Here is a 19,816-nt window from a genome sequence, read left to right as displayed (position 1 = left end):
GGTCAAATGTTCGAAGAACCACTTATAAACCCTACCATCCGTATTCAAATTTCCATTTCCCGTCAACACCGAGCATTGAAATTTCTGGATAAGTGTCATAAGCATAATTTTAATGCTTAATGGTAGTGTGGGTGATGATCAGTGCCCTGATTCCCTGAACTCTTGTTAACAATCAATGTTAAGTGGTAGTGGCCGAAAGGGATCGGCATCGTGCATCCAAATTTCTTGCTAAAAGGCGTGCTAAACTTCTAAAAGGATGAGCAAAGTTGTTCTAAGAAGTCAAAGCAAGGGTGATAAGGGTGATAACTATCTAGTGATAACTGTTTAATCTACTCATCAGTCTCACATGAACCATTTTGGGGCCTGCTCGCTTGAAGCCTTTGGGTTTGAATGGTTGAAGAAGAAATCCGCAATTACGATGTCCAGTCATTTTCTCTCACTGTGGCACACCGATTTGTTGGATGCCTGTATCGTGTTGCATATTGTTTCAATGACTATTTACTCACCCGCTGGTGATGAATCAAAAAACTTCAAAGTGTTCCACAGAACGACGGGCTGAAAGTTGACAGCTAATCAATTGTTTTACCAGTAGTGGCTGTCAAGTTTGCATTTGGTTACATGAGGCTCTGATTTACGATGCCGGTGAAGATTGATGGTATTTCGAGCTTATCTACGAAGCCCTAGATAGATAGCCATAAGGCCGGAGAACTGCGACCCTTCATACTTAGCTCAGCCATGCAGCCAGCCCACATCATGAATCGTATAGAAGTACTTGCTACATGATCCATTTTTAAACCTCGTATCGGTTCTCTACTCATTCCAGAGCACATCTTGAACGTTTCCTACCTGCCATTATCGGGGTTTCCAGAAATCGAAATACATCATGTCAATTTACAATATTCTCATACCAATGATACCAACCATTTCCCCAACGCTAACAAAACACATGACCCACAGATAGGCAGCATAACCCCCAAGTCTTCCAATCACCCCATTGTGTTTCTCGTATTGCTTTTTCCCCGGCTACTTTATTGAATCTTTAAATCCATATCCCGATATTATAATCTGGTAGTCGAGTATTCTTAAGTCTCCCAAACAGACCCTTGAAATAGCCCATATCGTATTTTCTTCTAGAAGTTTGAAATCGCATAAGAGACATTCTCTCCGTAAACTCTATTCCGTCATTCTCTCCCCTCAACCCAACCCAAGCCCTTCATCTCGTATTCTACACCCACACAACCACTTTGCAGCCCATCGCGAAACGATTCTCAAGCCCTCTATCCTGACTCATTTCAATTCATCTCAACTCCATTCACTCTCCCGAGGAACCACAACCATCAAGACCATCCGATGCCGACCGACACCTTACCGAAGTTCAACTATAAATGATTGTCCAACCTCACCATGCTCTCCAAACTCATAACGGAAGAATTTCACAGATCGTCAGCTCTAGGATCGGAAATATACACCACCAGATTCACCGCTTTCACAATTTCTAATCACCCGCATCCATTTAAGATCCCTCTCTAGACTTCTTCACCGCAAGAACTCTCACCATAGCAGCTACTCAACAATAGAAATACAGACTGACACTCACAATGTGAAAAATACAGACATCATCATTGCCAAACACAACCCACAATCACAACGATGATTTTTCATCATCACCACCTCTTTATTCTCCTCTCCTCTCCATTCCACTCCCTCTGTCCTCTTTCCACTCCCGCACCATCATCCGATATTCATACCCATTCCTCCCCATCGCTTCTTCAAACCCCTAGAATCCCTCTCCTTCACATCCCATCCCATATACCGACTGCAAACGTGATTCCTGAGAGATCACTGCGTACCTTTTATTGTTTGATATCTCCTGTTTGATAATGGGATAAGGATCTCTGCTAGTGTTGAGTGCTCACTTTGTGCTTTGCTTGATTCTGGAGGAGGTTACTAGGTCGCGATGTACAGATTGTTATGAAAGGAGCTTGGGATTGATGGACTTGTTGGACTTTAGATGCCATGTTTGATAATTCAGATTGTAGAAGCTGGATTCTAGATTCCAGTCTTTAGACTTCTAAATATATTAGCAGATAGTCATATTCTACAGTAGACACTTGGACATGAGGAGGGTATAAATGGTGTATTAGAATAGCAAAATTAATAAATTTATTTGCAATACCGTGTTACGGGATGGAATATCTATCTAAAAAATGTCGGATTCCCAATGGGGTCGTCTCGAACTTTTGCTAACCATATCCTTCTTATCCTACCCGGGCCTATCCATTCCTATCCCGCCCCTAGATATACTTCCAAGCAACACCAATACACCATTAAGATATACAATAGATATACAATAAAATACAATCTTCCCCTACTCACCCCCTACCAACCTCAAAAACAAATGAAATAAACCTCCTTCCCCTAAACCAAATCACTAGCATCAAATCTCTGTCCCCGACTCGTCAGCGGCGTCAAAACCTCCACGATAGTCTCCCCAACAACACTTCTCCCCCTCCCTCTCCCCCTCCACTCCTCCTCCCCCACACTCCCACTCCTTCCTCTCCCCTCCCTCGAACTCTCCCTGCTACTCGCCGTACTCACACTCGAGTAACTCTCCTGTCTCCCATGTTCCGACCCCGCAATCGCATTCGCATTACTAAACGGGCTTTCTCTCGGACGATCAAAATCCACCGCGCGACCCTGGACACTCCCGCTGCGGTTTCTCACCGCGGACCCAGAAGATAGCGTCGGATCATAGTGCATCTGATCTCTGTCGCGCGAAATCCGACGTTCCTGTGTTTGAAGCGAGGCTTTGCGAGACATGCGAAGAGAATCGTGGGTGCGGGATATTTGACCATGGGTGTAGGCGGCGGAAGGAGTGCGGGAATTAGATTTATAGGCGGGACGGCCGCGGACGGGGTTCACGGAGCCGGAACGCGAGAGAGACGGGTCATCGAGGATAGATGTTCGGGTGGTGAGGATGGAGTTGGCGACGCTGGGTTCACGATAGTGGGTGTAGAAGTCGGATTGGGATTCGGGTTCGGAAGGCTGGGTGGGTTGATAGGAGCGAGGTTTGGTGTTGAGTTGTCGTGGTTCTTGTTCGAGGAGGGCGGTGGGTTGATAAGAGTTTTTGTAGGGAGAGGGGATGGCGGGGACGGGTAATTCGGGGGAGGAGGTTGAGGAGCGGTCGCTGTTGGAAGATTCTTCTTCGGGGGATGAAGATCGTGATCGTCCGGAGAATCGGGGAGGGAATCCAAAGACGTGTGTTGGAGCTGGTACTGTAGGGATCTTGGGGATCTTGGTTTGGTTCTGAGGCGATGGTTCGGCGCTGCCGTGTATAGATCCTGCTTGAGATCTAACGCTGGAGTGCTGACCTGCTAAAAACATGAAGTTGCGTGGAACCTCTCCTTGGTAATGTAGTTGAGATACCTCCTCTTCAGATCGAGTTCTGCTGGGGGGAGACTCAGAAACCGAGGGTCTCCCGAATTGAACTTCGACTGAGTTCGATTGTGGCTTGACCTCCTTGATTGGTGATGGTGGTATGTATGAGCCTCCAACATTAGGCAGAGCAGAGCGTCTGATTTCCGCTGCAGAAGGCTGTAAGCGGAGAGGTGACGGCTTATGTTTGATCGATTTGGGAGCGGAGACCTCGCTGGAACGTCTCGATAAACTAATATTACTGCTGCTAGCAGCTGATGGACCTCTGATAGCCTCAAGTGCTCTGGAAGTTTCTGTCAAGTCGACCGCGGTTGTTGAGGGTGGACCGAACATTGATTGGGCGGGAGAGTTGCTTCGAGATTGTGAAACACCCCCGAAGAAACCTCTCTCGATTGCTCGAACACCAAAGAGATCACCTTCACCAAGCTCCTCTACATTGAGTCTCTCCTGCGTGCTGTTTGCCTTCTCCAGTTCCTCGATTTTGATATTTCTTGCGAGCCTGGTAATACGTTTAGCAAAAGTAAATTCAACTGTTTGAAGCTTTCATCTTACTTTCTTTTGTTGAGCCATACTTTTATCAGGCCGGCGGATAATACGATGAAGATTGCACCACCAAGGACAATGCTATAGAAGATGTATCAGACACATGTATGCATGTATGAATGTTCATTGTTGAGAGACTCACCCGAACTTGGCAGACAAATCTTGGTTTCCAAACCACCCCATTATGAATAATATTAAATAGCTTTGGTAATTATGGAAGTCAAACAATGCCCATTGAGTGTCTCGAAGTTTAACATGCAATATGGGGGGAGTCTGGTGATATACAAAGGCTGAAGAAATTCGGATTCCTTTTTAAAGCCCCACAGGTCGACAACTAATGAATGTAAAAAGAAGCAAAAGTACAAGATGAGAAAGCAATCGTGATGAGCACAGCTTTTATCGGATATGCAAGTAGTAAAACTCCAACAGAATTGCACGAAAACTTAGAAGTGGTCAGAAAGGTCGATCTGGGGCCTTGGTAGAGAAATCGGAATCTATGAAGCGCGGACCGTGCTCGTACCTGACAGTCGGTTTTTGATGTTTTGCGTTTCAGATGGACGGTTTATTAGATGGATCATGGATAACCCAGACGATGAAAGTGGATCAAATGTGTCGTTCCAGGAATTTGGAATGGTAGATATTTTTGAGGTGGTGTTGAATGTTTTGTGAGTAAAGAGTGTATGGAATGACTGCTGAAGCTCGTCACGATGAGTGAAAGGTAGTTCCCCAAATATCGCTCCCCTCGACCTTTACTGATAGAGGTTATAGCCACAACTTGAGGTCGACCGATGTAGAGATTGGGGCCGTTTGATAATTATTCACCAGGAATGTAAAAGAGAGAAGAGATATTTGATGTAAAGGAGTGGATATTTCCCATGAAGGAATGGTTCAAGGAAAGAGTGACGAGTAGAGAAAAAGAAAATTTCCAAAAGAACATTTGAGATTGAGAGAAGATCAGCAGAGCTATTACAACCTTTTTAAAAAGAATACACGGCATCGACTAGATACCGTGCCATTCAATCCTTGAAGCATATTGGAGGTTGATGGCAGCACCCAGCATAAGTAGGGGCGTCTTCCAAGACCAGTCAATGGTCACCCACACTTCACGATGAATGTATAGATTTAGACACAATCATTGGAGTGCCGTCTCACATGGCGAAGCATGTTTGTTCCACAAATTCCATACTGTGTTCGGATTGCTCGTCTGGCCATGCTGTGGGGGGAAGCAACGCTGTGACTGAACAACGTCGGAATGTTTGTCCAATTTGAAGTGATCGCCACTTGAATCACTGGAGATGGAAGAAGTGCCCTGACGCTATATTTGACCAAGCGCGGGTGTAGATGTTACTAGATGAATTCTTTGGTTGCTCTTTGACCTTTTGAATGCTGGCAGTTTCGAATCATCGTTAAAATTCTTACTTTCGAACGGCGGTAGAACGGCGGTTATCCCTTTTAGTGTGTCGCACCAGCCATATCTGCATGACCCTTGTGGAGATCCAATTTTGGTGTAAAAGAGTCACCACCAACCGATTCTCTTTCTTCCATCAGGGCGCTTTCATGACCATCAAACATGTTTATTTTGAGTGTGTCTTGCTGGAGTGGTCAGCTATTCGACATCATTGATTTGATTTGTGGCTGTGATTTTGGAAACACCAGAACGCCATTCACGAATCAGTTGGGATGAAATAGGAGATGTTGATCAATGATGATGTGAGATTCCAAAACATCTTTACCTATGTCGTAATTCTTGAGGGTGCAAGAGCCAACCAAGGGATTCGACGAGATTCACGAGGAGAGATCACAGATTCATAGTGGACATCATAGTGGATCTTGAATTTCTTGGCTCCAAGTTCAGTTGGCTGGCACGGCTGGGTGGCTATACTCCGTCTCAAGTCCGTCTCGACTCTCGACGAGTCCGTACTCTGTATACTCCGTAGTAATCCAAATGGCGGGTGTCCGGGGAGAAGTAGAACAAACGGTATTTCATATACCGTATAATATATCCCCTCTCCCGGAAGCCAGAGACCTATTAGCCTGCTACTCGATGGTAAAGATCACAATAGATCATAGCTTAAGTTTGCCAGTTGACTGGACACAGAGTATCTGGGTAGTATCTATCCGGAATGGCGAGTTATAAAGTACATAGGCACCCTTACCGGTGCATTCAATGACATTTTTATGAGGTATAACGCCGTCCCATTCCCAAGCAATTGAAATGAGCTGTACCTTTACTTTGTTCGTGTGGTGTGCACAGATGTGTACCAATTTCGGGTCTGAGATCTCCAAAAGTATATCAATTCGTTTACCTTCCTGTGGCTACCTACCTTGGTATTGTAACCAAAATTCATACATTCGACTATTTGACTATTTGACCATTTGACCATTAGTATTCGACAAATAATCTTCTATCCTTGCAGTCAGTACGACAAGCCTCTGTACTACTATTATTAGCATCTTCTCGGTCTATAAGAAAGAGAGAAAAGAGCCTTTCCAAAAGCCTTTCGACCTTTTGAGTCTCTGCCAACAGATGTGGCCTGACCGTTGCGATGGTCTTTAAGGCCGAAAGTTATCTTCGCCAAAGTCCACGCCGTGACCTCTTCTTGCAAGGCCAGGACAGTACGCGGCGCGGTACAGTATCAACAAACAAGAAAACATGTAATTTTCATTTTTTAATCCCTCCATGCCTCAAATGCTGTTGTTTTACATGGATTCAATCTCCCCATTTATTCTCTATCGACAAAACTACCTCGTATTGTCTTTTCGTAAGCCACATGGGATTATCAATGCTGCTTGGGTCGTATTCTTTGGATTGGAAGGGTCTTCATACACCTGAGCACCAGGTCACAAACGTTCCTTTGCGTACAACTTCGTACGTAAATTGGACGGTACCATACCAATCACTGTCTCAGTGGACAGTGGTCCTTCATCGCTGTTTATTCGATCTTTAAACGTGAGATTGATGATGAAATTGATGAAGTTGGTTGTGGTTATGATGTTACCACCATTGCTCTCTTTGAAAGTTTTCATCGTTGAGCCCTAAGGGGAAAGTACAATCATGGATCTATATACTACGGGAGACGGTTCGTATAGCCAAGTATTATGTTCGTCTCTGGAATGATCAGCATCTTTTCATCGTCATTGCCCAAAATGGCGCCAGTGGTAGTCTTCTACGGGTGCCCATCGAATGAACGGAGAACTGGAGAATGCCAGAGAGACTGCTGTCTCCCAGGGGGAAACTCTCGAGTTTTTTTTGTAACAAATCTACAACGTCCTACCGGGTACCGACATTAAGATCTCTGACAAAAATCAAGTAACATATGAAGCGTTCAAGAGGCTCTATTTGCATTCCCTGTTTGTTTCCTGTGAACAAAATATTCCACAATGTAGACAGGTGTTCAAAAGTTGGATATAGTAAGACGTTAGCTTTGTCTTTAGGACCAGCTCTAAATTAGTAGCATTAAATTTTTCGCACAAAACGAATTGTGAGAAATTTTCTCTTTCGTTCATTCCAAACCTTTCATCTCCATTTCCAACAACATTTTCTTCAATAGTTCATAGATATTATCCATCTTAAGCAACTATCAATCTCATCTACTTCAATCAACACAACTATTACTTCAATATATCCTCTCATCTCTAGTCCTTAGATATATCCATCTTAAGCGACTATCGATCTCCAATACTCAAATCTTATCTACTTCAATCAACACAGCTATTCCTCATTCCCCGTTACCAGATCTCATCTATTTCCAAAAATCTTCGAGACGTCTTTGCAGCAATGAGTGAGGATCGCCCACTTCGCGTAAGAAGCGCCTCTCCGAGAGTGCGCCTATCAGGCGATCATTCGCGTCGTGGCAATGACCCAAATGTGGGTTTTGATTTAGAGGCATTCACACGTCTTGTCGAACGTATGAGAGATCCATTCACATATCCCGTTGGCACTGTAGCTCCTAGAGGAAGAAGCCCAGAACGCGCGACCACCACCGAGACACAGCAATGCTCAACAGGCAAGAATGTCCATGAGGACGAATACAACAGATTGTGCGAAATGTTGAGGGCTTCCCAATTGAAACACCTGGAAAGCGCCCGCAGTTTAATGGAAACAGAACATCATCTCACGGTTGCTTATCACATGAGACAAAATGGCGCCGAAGGACATACTGAGCAAGCACAATGCGAGAGGGAAGATAGTCAGCACGGTGGTGGTGCCAGGTCAGAGTTTGGGGCAGAAAGATATGCTACAGAAGGTGCTGGTTCCACAATGAACCCAACAGTCGGAAGGCGTAATTCTTTTGTATCTATCACGCCATTGGATCCTGCAGATAGTAATGATTCCACAATGAACCCAATAGTCGGAAGGCGTAATTGTCTTGTATCTACCACGCCATTGAATCCTGCAGATAGTAATGATTCCGCCTGGAGATCAACAGCCGGAACGCATGGCGGCGAGGACAACAATCCCTCCAATGAGCTTCCTAGTCACCTGAGGTCCCCTTACAAATATTACAACTCATATTGGACACCCTCATCGCCTCCCTCGGAGTCCTACCCCACATTCCCACGATTACCCTCGCGCAACACAACTTCGGCTCCGAGCTCTAAAGGAACTCCAAGCCCCCAGCCCTCCGCACCAGTTAACTTCGGAGCCATCAGACGCCTCATGCGACCTTATCTTTCTCCGCTCCAATGTCAACCCGGCTCCACAATATATCCCCCGCGAGCTTTTACTTCTCCTCTCCTATATCCACCCCGTTCCACATATCCATTAACATGGCCCAGCGTCAGCTTTTCCCGACCCGAACTCGAGCAATCCTTCCTCAGGAACGTAACCAGAAACATGGATCTCATCCCCAGCGCCCCCGCCTCCACCGGCCCTCTCCTACCATTCGAAGGTCCCAGCCTACTCCCCGAATCGTGGAAAATCATGCGACAACCCCCTGCCGACCCCCCTATCTGCGCGAACTCTCGGCCAATGTGGTCTTGGAACACCCCCGATACGCGCAACTGGATCTACCAAAACCTCGTCACCCAATGCGGCTTCCAGGAGTCCTACGCTCACAAGATCGTCATGGGATGGTTGGGTGGTACGGATACTATCCGATACATGACCTTGCTCGATTGGCAGGTACTTACCACCTCCTATGAAGCTGGATGGTATATGTTTAGGTTAATGCGACGTTGTTAATTCAAGAACTGTGCTCTGTAGGCTTGCGTGCGTGGTCAGTGCTTGGGGATTTCGATACTTGCGAATGGAATTCCCGTCTCTGCTTCATCAAACGGATATCTAGGATATCAGCGCAGCAAGTTTTGGGTTGGGGTATGGCATGGGAGTACAGGAAAGTTCAAGGCAGAGAATACTCGTGCGAAAAGCTTGTTAGTAGACAGTGTGTTTCTAGTGAACCAGGAGGTGAAGATTGGAGAACATCCGACGTAAACCACACGGCTCAAAGCAAGATACGGAGAGAAAAGATATAATGTAACATTACAATCGCCAATCTTCTTTTCCTCTATATTTGCATTGGGCACATTAGATGCACTGTCTTTACAATAGTAATAGCAATAGTAATAGTAACCATAATAACAATATAATTATCCACAAAATAACCAGCCAGTCTTCAACTCACCATAAGAACATCCTTAAACTTGCATATCTGCTTTATGTCGTAAATGTAATTCCGACACACGTCTCGTGAATATTAATACCATCCAATATGAACCTCTCTCTCTCTCTATATATATATAATTAGATCGTCATCCCCATCTCCAAACACCAGCTCTTCATCAATGAATTCCAACTACATTTATCAATACACCTACCCAAATATCTCAATACATCCATCCAATAATGCAATCCAAACGAGCACCTCACGATATCTTTTCCCGTACCCTCCCCAGAAGAAAAATACACCCTTCAAAGCTCAATGATGCGAATTCTTTTCTCCCTGCATTTCTCATTATACCATACCATCCATCCATCTCTCCTCACAATCCGTTTCCCAATGCAATCTTTTCCGAAGGTTTTCCTTTCTTTAAGCTTTACAATAACGCTATAATAGTAACAATGCTCTCATTTAATTCATGTCGGACCCCAGATCAAAACTTACCGCTTTATTAACCTCCAACCGCGTATGAGTCAACAAATATCAAGTGATTGTATTCTGATCCAATAAAGAATTATACATCCAAATCATCTTCACAGGGAACTACTATAAAGTCTCTCACATCGAAACAAACAACAAATTTATGAGTGTTCTTTTTCCTCGACAACATTGAATCTTTGCTAAAAATATTTATATTCGTAGATGCATATCAAACCATACATATGGACGTAAATCCTGACTCCTTACAATGCTAGCCACAACTCCCACATGCGAGACGTCACCATGCCTTCTATGCCAGGTATGTATAATGACCGCCGTCTTCTCGCTCGATATAATCCTTTTCAATTAATTCTTCAAAAACTGTTAGTCCTTGTATCCTCGGTGAATGTCCAATAGTAAATAAGAAGACTTACTCTCAATGTGTTTCTTAATTTCCGCCGGCTCCACGGCACCTCTCCCTTTAGTTTGATTGATAACCTCCGCCACCAAATTCTGATGCGTCATCGTCTTTCTAGACTTCATGATTCTAACAATCGCAGCTTGGGTTTCAAAACTTCTATCTTGAATAACTCTCTCATGCGTTTCTTTGTTCTCCTCCTTAGTCTCTTTCAATTGAATTTGATTAATCTTGATTCTATATTTTGGATCTGAGAAATTGAGATTGATGGTAAAAGTGTCGGTATCATTGACATCTCTGCCTTTAGGATATTTAGCCAAGGGCCGAATTTTGGCGCATGCAAGCGACTGGAGGGTTCGTTTTAGTTCAACATCGACGAGACCCGTTGCTTTAGAGATATCCTTGTAGGAAAGGTGACCGCCATCTTCAAGATCATTGAAAAGAACAAGTACTATAGCTTGGAAACCACTAACAAGAAGTTCCTTAACGCTTTTTTTGAACGTTGCTTTGACAACGCTGTGTGCCAGAGAATGTTTCCAAGTTAATCGGCGCCCACTGTGTTTGTGCTTATAATGCCGGTCGTACTTTTCAATATGTCTCGCAACTTCGACAGGAAGATTGACTTCGATATCCGGATAAGTTGGCCAAGCAGCAGACGAGAGGACACTAACTTGTAGATCCAGTGTTGTCTTGCTTGTATTGCTTAGAGACTGCTTATATGAGATCATTTCATCCCGAGAGATATCTTGATCTTTAAACATCTGTTCGAGGTTATGGGTGAAGCTGTTACCACATTCACCTCTTAACTTAGCAAGCATATTCCTCTCAGCATCTTGACTTGCACTGCGTGCCATCAACAAGCGACGTGCCAGATCTTTCTTGTAAAAAGCTTCAAATACGTCTTTCCCTTCAATGAAACGGAACAGCTCAAGACCTTGTTCTAGTTGACGGTCCAATTCTGCATCCTCATCCCCGGTACTAGCTTGTCCATTCTTCTCAGCCTCATTGCGATCTGTGGCATCAGATACCAGAGAACGAGGTACGGCCTTAAGTCCCCCACGCAGTAAACCATCCATGTATTTCGCAATCATTTCCCCAACTTTAGAGGTGTCTGTACCCCATGCCTTGGCAACTTGGCGGTCATTTATAAATTGTCCAAACGCATCCCGAAGACAGAAAGTAAACGTCCCATCTTTGTTGAAGGAATCACGGATGACAGTATCCAATGACCGCTTCAGTTCGAGCAGACGAACAACCATCTCATCGCCCCTTTCTTTATCCATTGCAATAGATGATCCAACATATTTTATATAATGGGCGAAAGGCTTCTTGAGCTGTGCCTGGATATCCGAAAGTCTCAATAGCTGGTATAAAGATTTCAATGATGCCATTTCTTTGTCGTCCAAGAGCTTAGATACAGCTACTGGTTCCAGGAGGACATCGGCGCGTTTGCGGACCAAAATATCGTGAGCGGTGTCAAGCAACGTTTTTTTGGTAGTGCTGTCAAAGTTGTATGTATCGCAACGGAGACTTTCTCGTCGTAACAGGTCGTCGCAAGAAGAGATATATTCTCTTAGTGGCGAAGAGCTCCGTTCTGATGCAAAATTCTCGAGGTAGGCTGAAGAAAGCTCTTGGAATCGTTCCTCGAAAAGGCTTGTGTATATACCAAGTATGTGAATTGTGGCGATGGAAGCTCGGAGAAGGGATGAATCAAACAAATCCAAAGACTTCCTATCATACTCTACCAGTTCACATATCCCCAGTATAGCTTGTGCTCCAGTTTTACTGATCTCCTTTCCTTTTAAAAACACGATTTGGCGAAATTGTCGTATACCCATATCTTCGAGTTGCGGAAGTGTCTTCGAGTTCAGCAGATATGATCTGTCGAGATAGCTGAATATGGACCTCAATAGAATCTGACCTCGGTGTCAGTATTTTTCTCTAGATTGGCATAAGTCTATTAGCAGGCCTACCAATTGGGTTCTCCATATCCCCCATACAGTCTCAACAGCCCGCAGAGTTTCTACCGAGCTGGAATCTCCTTTGCTTAAATATTTTGGTAAGAGTCCATCCTTGATATGTGTGTGGCATTGCAGTTCTAGATGTCTGTATAGTTGATCCGCCTTATCTTTTCCACGCCGACAAATCGATTCGACTCCACGACATCTGCAATATTAAAGGGTTAGTGATTGCCTGTTGGGAAAGATGAGATGCAGCGTAATTGACCATTGAGCAAGATTATCAGAAAGGGCGAGGAATGGAAGCAGCGGGATTAGAGGAGAAGATAGAAGATGCAAAGAGGATTGACAATCGGGGTGCAAGATGAAAGAGTCAATAAAGCTTACAGAACTTCCAATGGTGTTACTGGCTGCTCGTTGCTAAACACTGATGTCAAAGCAGCATCTAACTCGTTCCAGGTCTTCTTGAAATACTGCTCTCCATCATTTGGAGAACTTATCCTGAGGTTCTTAATCACCAATCTCTTCGCTCCAGTGTGCGGTTGAAAATTCGATGGCCTCGTCAAATCTACTACTCCTGGACGCGAAAACCCCATTGTCTTGTTCATGTTGGACCGTAAACCTGGACTTGTTGATGATGAAATTGACCTTAGCTTTTTCGAAGAATGATAATCAACCTTGGATGTACTGGGGGGCGTGTTCGCCGAGTTTGGATTTGGACCTTGAGGATCGCGATGCTTTCTTTTGGCTGATGAATTGGAGGATGTCGAGGAGAGATCAACTGCACGATCGTGTGAAGGCCACATCGAAGTGAAGTAAACACAAATGATATAATTTCGCCTTCCGTTCTCTTGTGAGGTGAGGGGTCGATCTTAGTGGCCGCAAAGCTCGGGGAGCTCCCTGGATTGGAGATTAAATGCTGTAACTCCTGCTGCAGCTCTTTCTACGTGTCAGATCACAACATTAATGCTGATGGTACATTAATGACGGATATACCTTTTCTTTTTTCCCTCTTGTAACTTGATATTCCCGTGGATGTTACATGAGGGGAAATATCGTAGAAATAGGAATGTTGCACGGGATGATGATATGCTTGGAAGGAAGCCGCGAATGGGTAGGTAGGTATGGATGGCAGATTCCAAGGTTATTACTGATAGGCGATAACGGCGATAAGAGGGTTTCTTTATTCCGAGGTTGCTCAATTGATGGATGATATACTCGTAATGAGAATGAGACTTGTAAATAGGTAATGGTGGTAGTTCAATATGGAGGTCAATTAAGCCACTATTCATACAGCTAGAAGAGAAAGAATGGCATGGACGATATGTTATGGTGATATTAGATTCCAGATTGACAGACACGAGAAATTTGATGATTATAGGATTTGATCAATTCATGATATTTGGCATTCTAAACTCTATACATGAGCACCAAGTCATCCTTCCTTTCTGATTAGGCAATATCATGAGCAGTTCCTCTATCACCGCCCACATCTCCTTGATACACAAAATATCCAATCCTAGCTCATTTTCTCAAGTGAAAGATCTCAGGGTGGGTCGTTTTTGGATGATTGTCTCTTCAAACTAACAAAACTATCAGAGGTCGAAAGGATAAAAGCTATAGAAGGAATTTTCAACTTACGTCGACAAAGCGAGTTATAGTCATGAGTAGCATGAATGAGTCTGATATATCAACGATGCTCTGCTCTGCGGAATCACTCCCAGTCCCAAGTCCGGCAGACTTCTTAAGTACTGCCAATATGGCAGCTCTGTTGTCGGCGAGAAATCTCCTCCCTTGGTCCAAACTTTGTTCATTCTGCAAGCCACGACTTACGAGAGCACAACAAATGACCCTCATGATTGCCGCAAGTAAACTATAATGCCTACTGACTGCCTCCGAGTCTTCGAAATCTAAAGATACTTAGCATATGCATAGGGGTCTGCTCGAAGGAGTAACTTACCAATTTCGAGGTCGGTATCTAGGGCAAATAGCCCGGAGGCTAATATGGCATAAAATAGGCCCGAATTCAGGACGGCAGTAGCTCCAGAGCGAGTTTGTGATATGTGAACAAGAAGTGCCAATCTAGCATAAAAATCGGAAAGAAGGATGGTTGAGTCTGCATCAAGTTAATACATGTCTAGCTTTAACGAGGAATACAATCTTACCTTCGCGCGAAGTCTCTTGTAGACTCCTTGCCAAGTCCCTAATGGAGTTTACCAGGATACTTATGAAGTTAAGACGGTTGAGAGATTCAATGATATAATTGGAGTTTTCTTGTTTAGCCATTTTCACCAAGGCCCCAAGAAGTAGCAATGCTGCAATTCTGCAGTTATGTTCTCCGACCAAAGCATCATCACAGATTATATCTATTAATCGATCACCAGCCAATTTTACTGTTTGCGTACTATGCGGTTTGCGTAGCCCAGGAATAAGAGCAGGAGCAGGAGCTTGATTGCTCCGACCAGCACGGTACGTGTCGCCGTTGAGGCTACCTGATTCGGAAATAGCTGGAATTTCAGTTTCTGACGTTCCTGTAAGATAGCGATAGCTGATACTGTAGAAAATTTCTTTTAAGGAACCGTTAGCCCCAACGGCGTTTATAGCTCTAAGCGACAATTCGAACACATGGAAGAGCTTATCGCTTAAATTTTGTCCCAAGTCACCTTCCTTGAAAGTGTTGGAATCTAGATTCAAGCTGAACAAGAGTGCCTTGGTGAGTTTAGCTAGCTCTAACGCATCAGCTGCATTTTCTAGGCAGTTTTCTAGCCTAGGTAGAATTATTTGCAAAGTCTGCAATACAAAGACTATCTTGGTCGGTTCGTCGTAAGACATAGTCTCTACCATCACGAGTAATAATTGGACCCAAGATTGCAGCGCCTTGTGCCGAGCTGCTCTCAGTTCCTTCAATTTGTTATCGATAAAATAGTAGTTGAACATCATTTGGGCTTCGTTATTGAATGCAACTACGTCTTGAGGATTTTCAAGTCTCTTCAAAGCGGCGAGCTCAGATCTTCGCAAAGTGAGAAGCTCTTCAAGTTTCATCATGTTGAATAATGGAGGGCAATCAGTATGGACCTCCTCACATGCGCTGACATCAATATCTTTGAACCAGGATAACGAGCCAAGAGCGATCGATTGGTTCAAAGGTATATCCATGAAGTCAAAAAGATCAAAAACGGAACAATTATCAACCTGTTGGCCTTCTTCCACAATTGTTGACCCAAGTAGTGTGTTAAACATTCGCTCCTTCAGAGAAGGCAGATGATCGAGTGCTATCTGGCGTAACTCGGCAGATGTGTATTGCAAGACGTTGGCACGTTGATTTAAAAAGTTTGAGAGGCAGGAGGCGGAAGTCGCGTCCAAAAATTCAGGATCTGCGAGATCTCGGCCATCCCACAGTAAGCCTGGCGTAATCAAAGTTTGTCTGATAAACATTTCGAAAAATGAATTATTTGCCCGCATCTCTATCATAACAAGGCTCGATGAAATGGGCGAATGCCATAGTTGTTTAAGTAGTCGCAGGCATTTATATCTTAGGGAGACAAGCCATGAAGAGATGTTTCCCTCACCCTCGAAAGATATGTCATTAGCCAACCTTAATATCGAATGAAAGAGCGAAATCCGACGGCTGAAAAGCGAATCCACATCGACTTCTAAATGATCATCTCTGCACTGGAAACCGAGAAGTAAATGAGCTATTGTAGTCTGACCTGGACACGCCTCGAGACAGGCGATGAGGAAATCTAGTATTTGGACTTTGATGATATATGAATCGGACGTTTGACCTTGGGTCTCATCAATACTTGCTTCCATCTCTTGCAGGAGTACGCGTGAGATAGCCTCCGCTGCATTATTTTCCTCTAGAGCAGCAATTGCTTTATTACGGTCAATCCTTCTGCTACCTGTTTTAGGAGCGGGGGCAAGTCGTGGCGAGGCAGAAAGCTTCTCAAGCAGTTTCAGAGATGCTATCACCAATTCGGGATTGCCGGAGCTACAGTATAAGCCCAGATCAGGAATGATACTCAAGTGGTTGAGTACTCCGTCTTCAAAAGATGCGTACGCGGTGTTTGGAACCGGGGCGCGCCGATGGCTAGCCTGATGCTTAATTAGAGGTCGAACGATATCTCGGTAAGTTGGTTGCAGATCCATGATCAAGGTGACTGCACGTATCCCTTGGAGGAGACACATGATTGATGGTGAATCAGGGGCCGCACTGGCAACTTCGTTAACGTCTTGGTGAATTGCAGCAAATATCGCATCCATTACGCTGGAGTTGTACATCCACTCCATCACCCTAGAAAATGGATGTAATAAAACGTAAGTTTGTAGATCGGAAGTTTTTATAGCTGTGTCAACTGATATGTTGGAACGATTTGCAAATATCACAAGATCTTCATTGAAAGTCTCCAAGCAAGTTGTAATGAAAGTAAGACACGTCAGTTGTAGCAGTCTCAGCTGTATGGGATCCATTATCTCACTCATTTTAGATCCAAACACCTGGCCAACCGCGAAATCGACATATGGATCTATTCCAGGCATGCGATTGGAAGTTCCGAGAAGTTCGGGGAATGGTAAGCCATCTCGTAGGGCACTATCTTCTTCGTAAGGTAGTACAAGAGCATGGAGAAGTAGGATGAATGAATCTGGTTCTTCGAACCCTGTGCCAAACTTGCGGAGAATTGCGTCAGGTGCGTAGGACGGAGGAGCTGTATTTCTTTGGGTGCTGGGATTATGCACGTATCCCCCGGAGACCCAGATGTCAAGAGCTGTCCACAAGTACTCGGCTGCCGCTTTTGTTTTGTTACTTAGCAAAGAACGCAGTGCTGTGAAAGCACCAGCTCTGAATCGCGATGGTATCGAACTGGATGCAAGTTGGAAAAGTAGGTCTGTGAGCTGATACGATGGATGCTGCATCAAAAATTGCCTGGCGACTGCACTATGCGAACAGAGTTGAGATATGAGGCGGAGATAAGACTCCAGCATAATATAAGATTCTGGCTCTAGTTCTGCTTGGTCGTGATTTGGCTTCCCATGGCGATAAGCCTGAGCTTGTGGTACTGGTTGATCCCGAAGTTTATTGGTGAAAAACGTTAGTTCCTTGAATATTTGATTCCACGTGAGTGCATGAGCTCGTTTCATTTTTCCGGCTTGAGGGCTTTCGTCGAGCAGAAATTCGTGCGCAGCAGTTGCACACTCATCATCACCCGAAATGGACTGGAGCATTTCACAAAATGCCGAGACCAGCGGGGTTGAAGCACGCCGCGAAGCCCAGTACATGAAACCGATCAACACACCATCTGGAACATCCCAAAATCCATCCAAAGCAGCTTTTGGGCGTCCATCAAAGGCATAAGAGATGACAATAATAAATCGCTCTAGATCTAGATCGTGCTCATGCTCATGACTGAGTTGACGTTGCTCATCCTCATCTATCCTCAACTTCCTTAAGACGTCTGGCAAGTTTGTTATGAAACTTTCAATAAACGTCTGAAGTTGCTCCATGAATTGATCTTCGAAGAAATCGGAGAAAGAGACTGAATCAGACAAAAGCTGAGGAGCTTTTCTCTGTAGCCACAACCGAAATCCTTGACGTGACGGTTCTGTCCAGCTTGCGGCCTTGACATCAGCAGAAAGAGACAATAAGAAATCGAATGCTCCATCTTTCAAAGCCTCGTTGAACTGTTGAGATCGCTGTTTGGCCTCTGACGCTTTCGTTAGATTAGTTGGAGAAGCGAGGGTTCATACATGACTAACCTTCTTCAAGATTAATGCCATGTGGTAATCCATCGTGGTGTTCCACATACCACCCACTATATTCCGCCAACCACCATGCTCGAAATGCGGCATGAGCATAAGGCAATACCCATGCATTCTGGTCGTTTTTAACGTTGATCTTCTTGTCCAGCGCTCTTGCATCTTGTATCGTTGATCCACCTTCCGGAGAACCAAAGCGCCAAATATAAGCAGCTAGAGCCGGAAAATGATGCACTGTAATAATTTGTTAGTTAAAATTGTACTGCTGTAAAACAGACGACATCTTGTAGCAGCTCTGATCCTGATTACAAAATTAAACAATGCTTACCCAAAACATTATCATACTTATCCGCTTTCTTCAAGACTCCAAGTAGTAGTTCGAAATCTTCCACGCTAGAACGATCTGCTTTCACCAAATAGAGTATAATGACGCCTAGTAACTCATGTTGTTTGATGAGACTGTGTCGCTGATACTCCATGATTTCCAGAAGCTCTGGCTGTGATGGCTGCCCTAATACAGACGCACTACTAACTTTGTCTGAAATCTTTTGAAGCCACTGTCTGATATCACCCATGGCAGAGATACACTTTGAAATGAACGTTGGCGCATTTCTCGTTGCGTTTATAGTAGTGGCCGTAGTTGGAGTGATCGTTTCTTTGATGATATGTTCTAGGAATATCTTCAGTTCCTGCTCCTGTTCCGTATTGCCTTCCAATTCAGCAATTTGTTGAAGCGTAAGACGCAAGCAGTCCAGCAGAAGCTTTCGCCACTGATGAAAGCGTATTATAGAGCAGGACAAAACTGAACGTCCTGTCGCATCGGCGTCGTCTTGTGCGTCGAAAAAGATTTGGGAAGCTTCAATTTCATCAAGGTTCAATTCATCTGCTAGCTGAAAGGTTCCCTGTTGGAAGTCCTCGTTCATCTTGTATATCTGCCCATCTCGCTCCAAGATTTCTATTATGGTTATATTAGTTTTGGGGTTTTTGTCGGGTTGTTCATGGCTGTAGAAAATTACATACCCTTTGTGATACTCTGCCGACTTTGCTCATTTCGATTCTTCTGGTTCAGGAGGTTACGAAAGGCTGTAATATGAGCTTCCAGTTCAATGGCTAATCGGTCAAGGTTCGAAAGACGGGAGTTTGATAGTGCAAGAAGGTCTGAATGCAAGGCCTGGATTTCGTTCAAGCTACTACTGGGTTGCTCCGCCATGGTTGAGAAGGTTGCGCCGAGGCGTGGAACACAGGGAATCGATCTGGCATAGAACTCATAAAAGTTCAAAGGGGTAGATTTGTATCCCTTTCATGGCAAGTTGTAATTGTTTCGTTGTCGCGGATGCTGTAAGCAGTAATTTGGGCTACCTGTTGTCACATAGAAAATTATTTGATAGAACAAACAAGCGATGTTAATTTTGAAGCTGTACAATAGGTCCCTGCACACGAAAAATCGCGTCGCGAAAGGTCATAACTTGCACTGTAACCAAGGCCAACCACCAAAAAAAAAAAAAAAAAAAAAAGTCGTTCAATAAATTACTGATGAAATTTCAAGATGTCTTAGTTCCATGGTGTTGTCTACTTTCTGCGAGTCTCAAAATTGTGATGCTGCTCAATTTATAAACTACTTTTGAATT

General features: G+C 44.2%; 4 protein-coding genes across 4 annotated transcripts; 1 reads left to right on the top strand and 3 right to left on the bottom strand.

Moving 5' to 3' along the window:
• Window positions 1–2,418: 2,418 nt before the first annotated feature.
• On the bottom strand, window positions 2,419–5,710 carry EAE98_004752 (uncharacterized protein; the record flags this gene model as incomplete). Its single annotated transcript, XM_038952372.1, has 4 exons — window positions 4,499–5,710; window positions 4,121–4,420; window positions 3,988–4,059; window positions 2,419–3,934 (listed from the first exon to the last, which is right to left on the bottom strand). The coding sequence occupies exons 2-4, from the start codon at window positions 4,159–4,161 to the stop codon at window positions 2,419–2,421; spliced, it is 1,629 nt and encodes a 542-aa protein (XP_038811022.1). The 5' UTR covers window positions 4,162–4,420; window positions 4,499–5,710.
• Window positions 5,711–7,756: 2,046 nt separating this feature from the next.
• EAE98_004751 (uncharacterized protein) lies at window positions 7,757–9,163 on the top strand (the record flags this gene model as incomplete). The annotated part of the gene is made up of 1 exon (XM_038952371.1): window positions 7,757–9,163. The coding sequence occupies one exon, from the start codon at window positions 7,757–7,759 to the stop codon at window positions 9,161–9,163; it is 1,407 nt and encodes a 468-aa protein (XP_038811021.1).
• A 1,048-nt stretch (window positions 9,164–10,211) lies between these two features.
• EAE98_004750 (uncharacterized protein) lies at window positions 10,212–13,517 on the bottom strand. The gene is made up of 5 exons (XM_038952370.1): window positions 13,431–13,517; window positions 12,822–13,373; window positions 12,450–12,642; window positions 10,493–12,392; window positions 10,212–10,430 (listed from the first exon to the last, which is right to left on the bottom strand). Exons 2-5 carry the CDS (start codon window positions 13,238–13,240, stop codon window positions 10,369–10,371), a joined length of 2,574 nt encoding a protein of 857 aa, XP_038811020.1. The 5' UTR covers window positions 13,241–13,373; window positions 13,431–13,517; the 3' UTR covers window positions 10,212–10,368.
• A 449-nt stretch (window positions 13,518–13,966) lies between these two features.
• EAE98_004749 (uncharacterized protein) lies at window positions 13,967–19,398 on the bottom strand (the record flags this gene model as incomplete). Its single annotated transcript, XM_038952369.1, has 7 exons — window positions 13,967–14,017; window positions 14,076–14,344; window positions 14,395–14,550; window positions 14,600–18,136; window positions 18,189–18,422; window positions 18,517–19,143; window positions 19,209–19,398. 7 exons carry the CDS (start codon window positions 19,396–19,398, stop codon window positions 13,967–13,969), a joined length of 5,064 nt encoding a protein of 1,687 aa, XP_038811019.1.
• Window positions 19,399–19,816: the final 418 nt, after the last annotated feature.

The sequence above is a fragment of the Botrytis deweyae genome (assembly GCF_014898535.1).
Source record: "Botrytis deweyae strain B1 chromosome Unknown BDEW_009, whole genome shotgun sequence".
Taxonomy (NCBI): domain Eukaryota; kingdom Fungi; phylum Ascomycota; class Leotiomycetes; order Helotiales; family Sclerotiniaceae; genus Botrytis; species Botrytis deweyae.
Note: the sequence above shows the minus strand (reverse complement) of the source record. Positions and strands in the feature narration are given on the sequence as shown.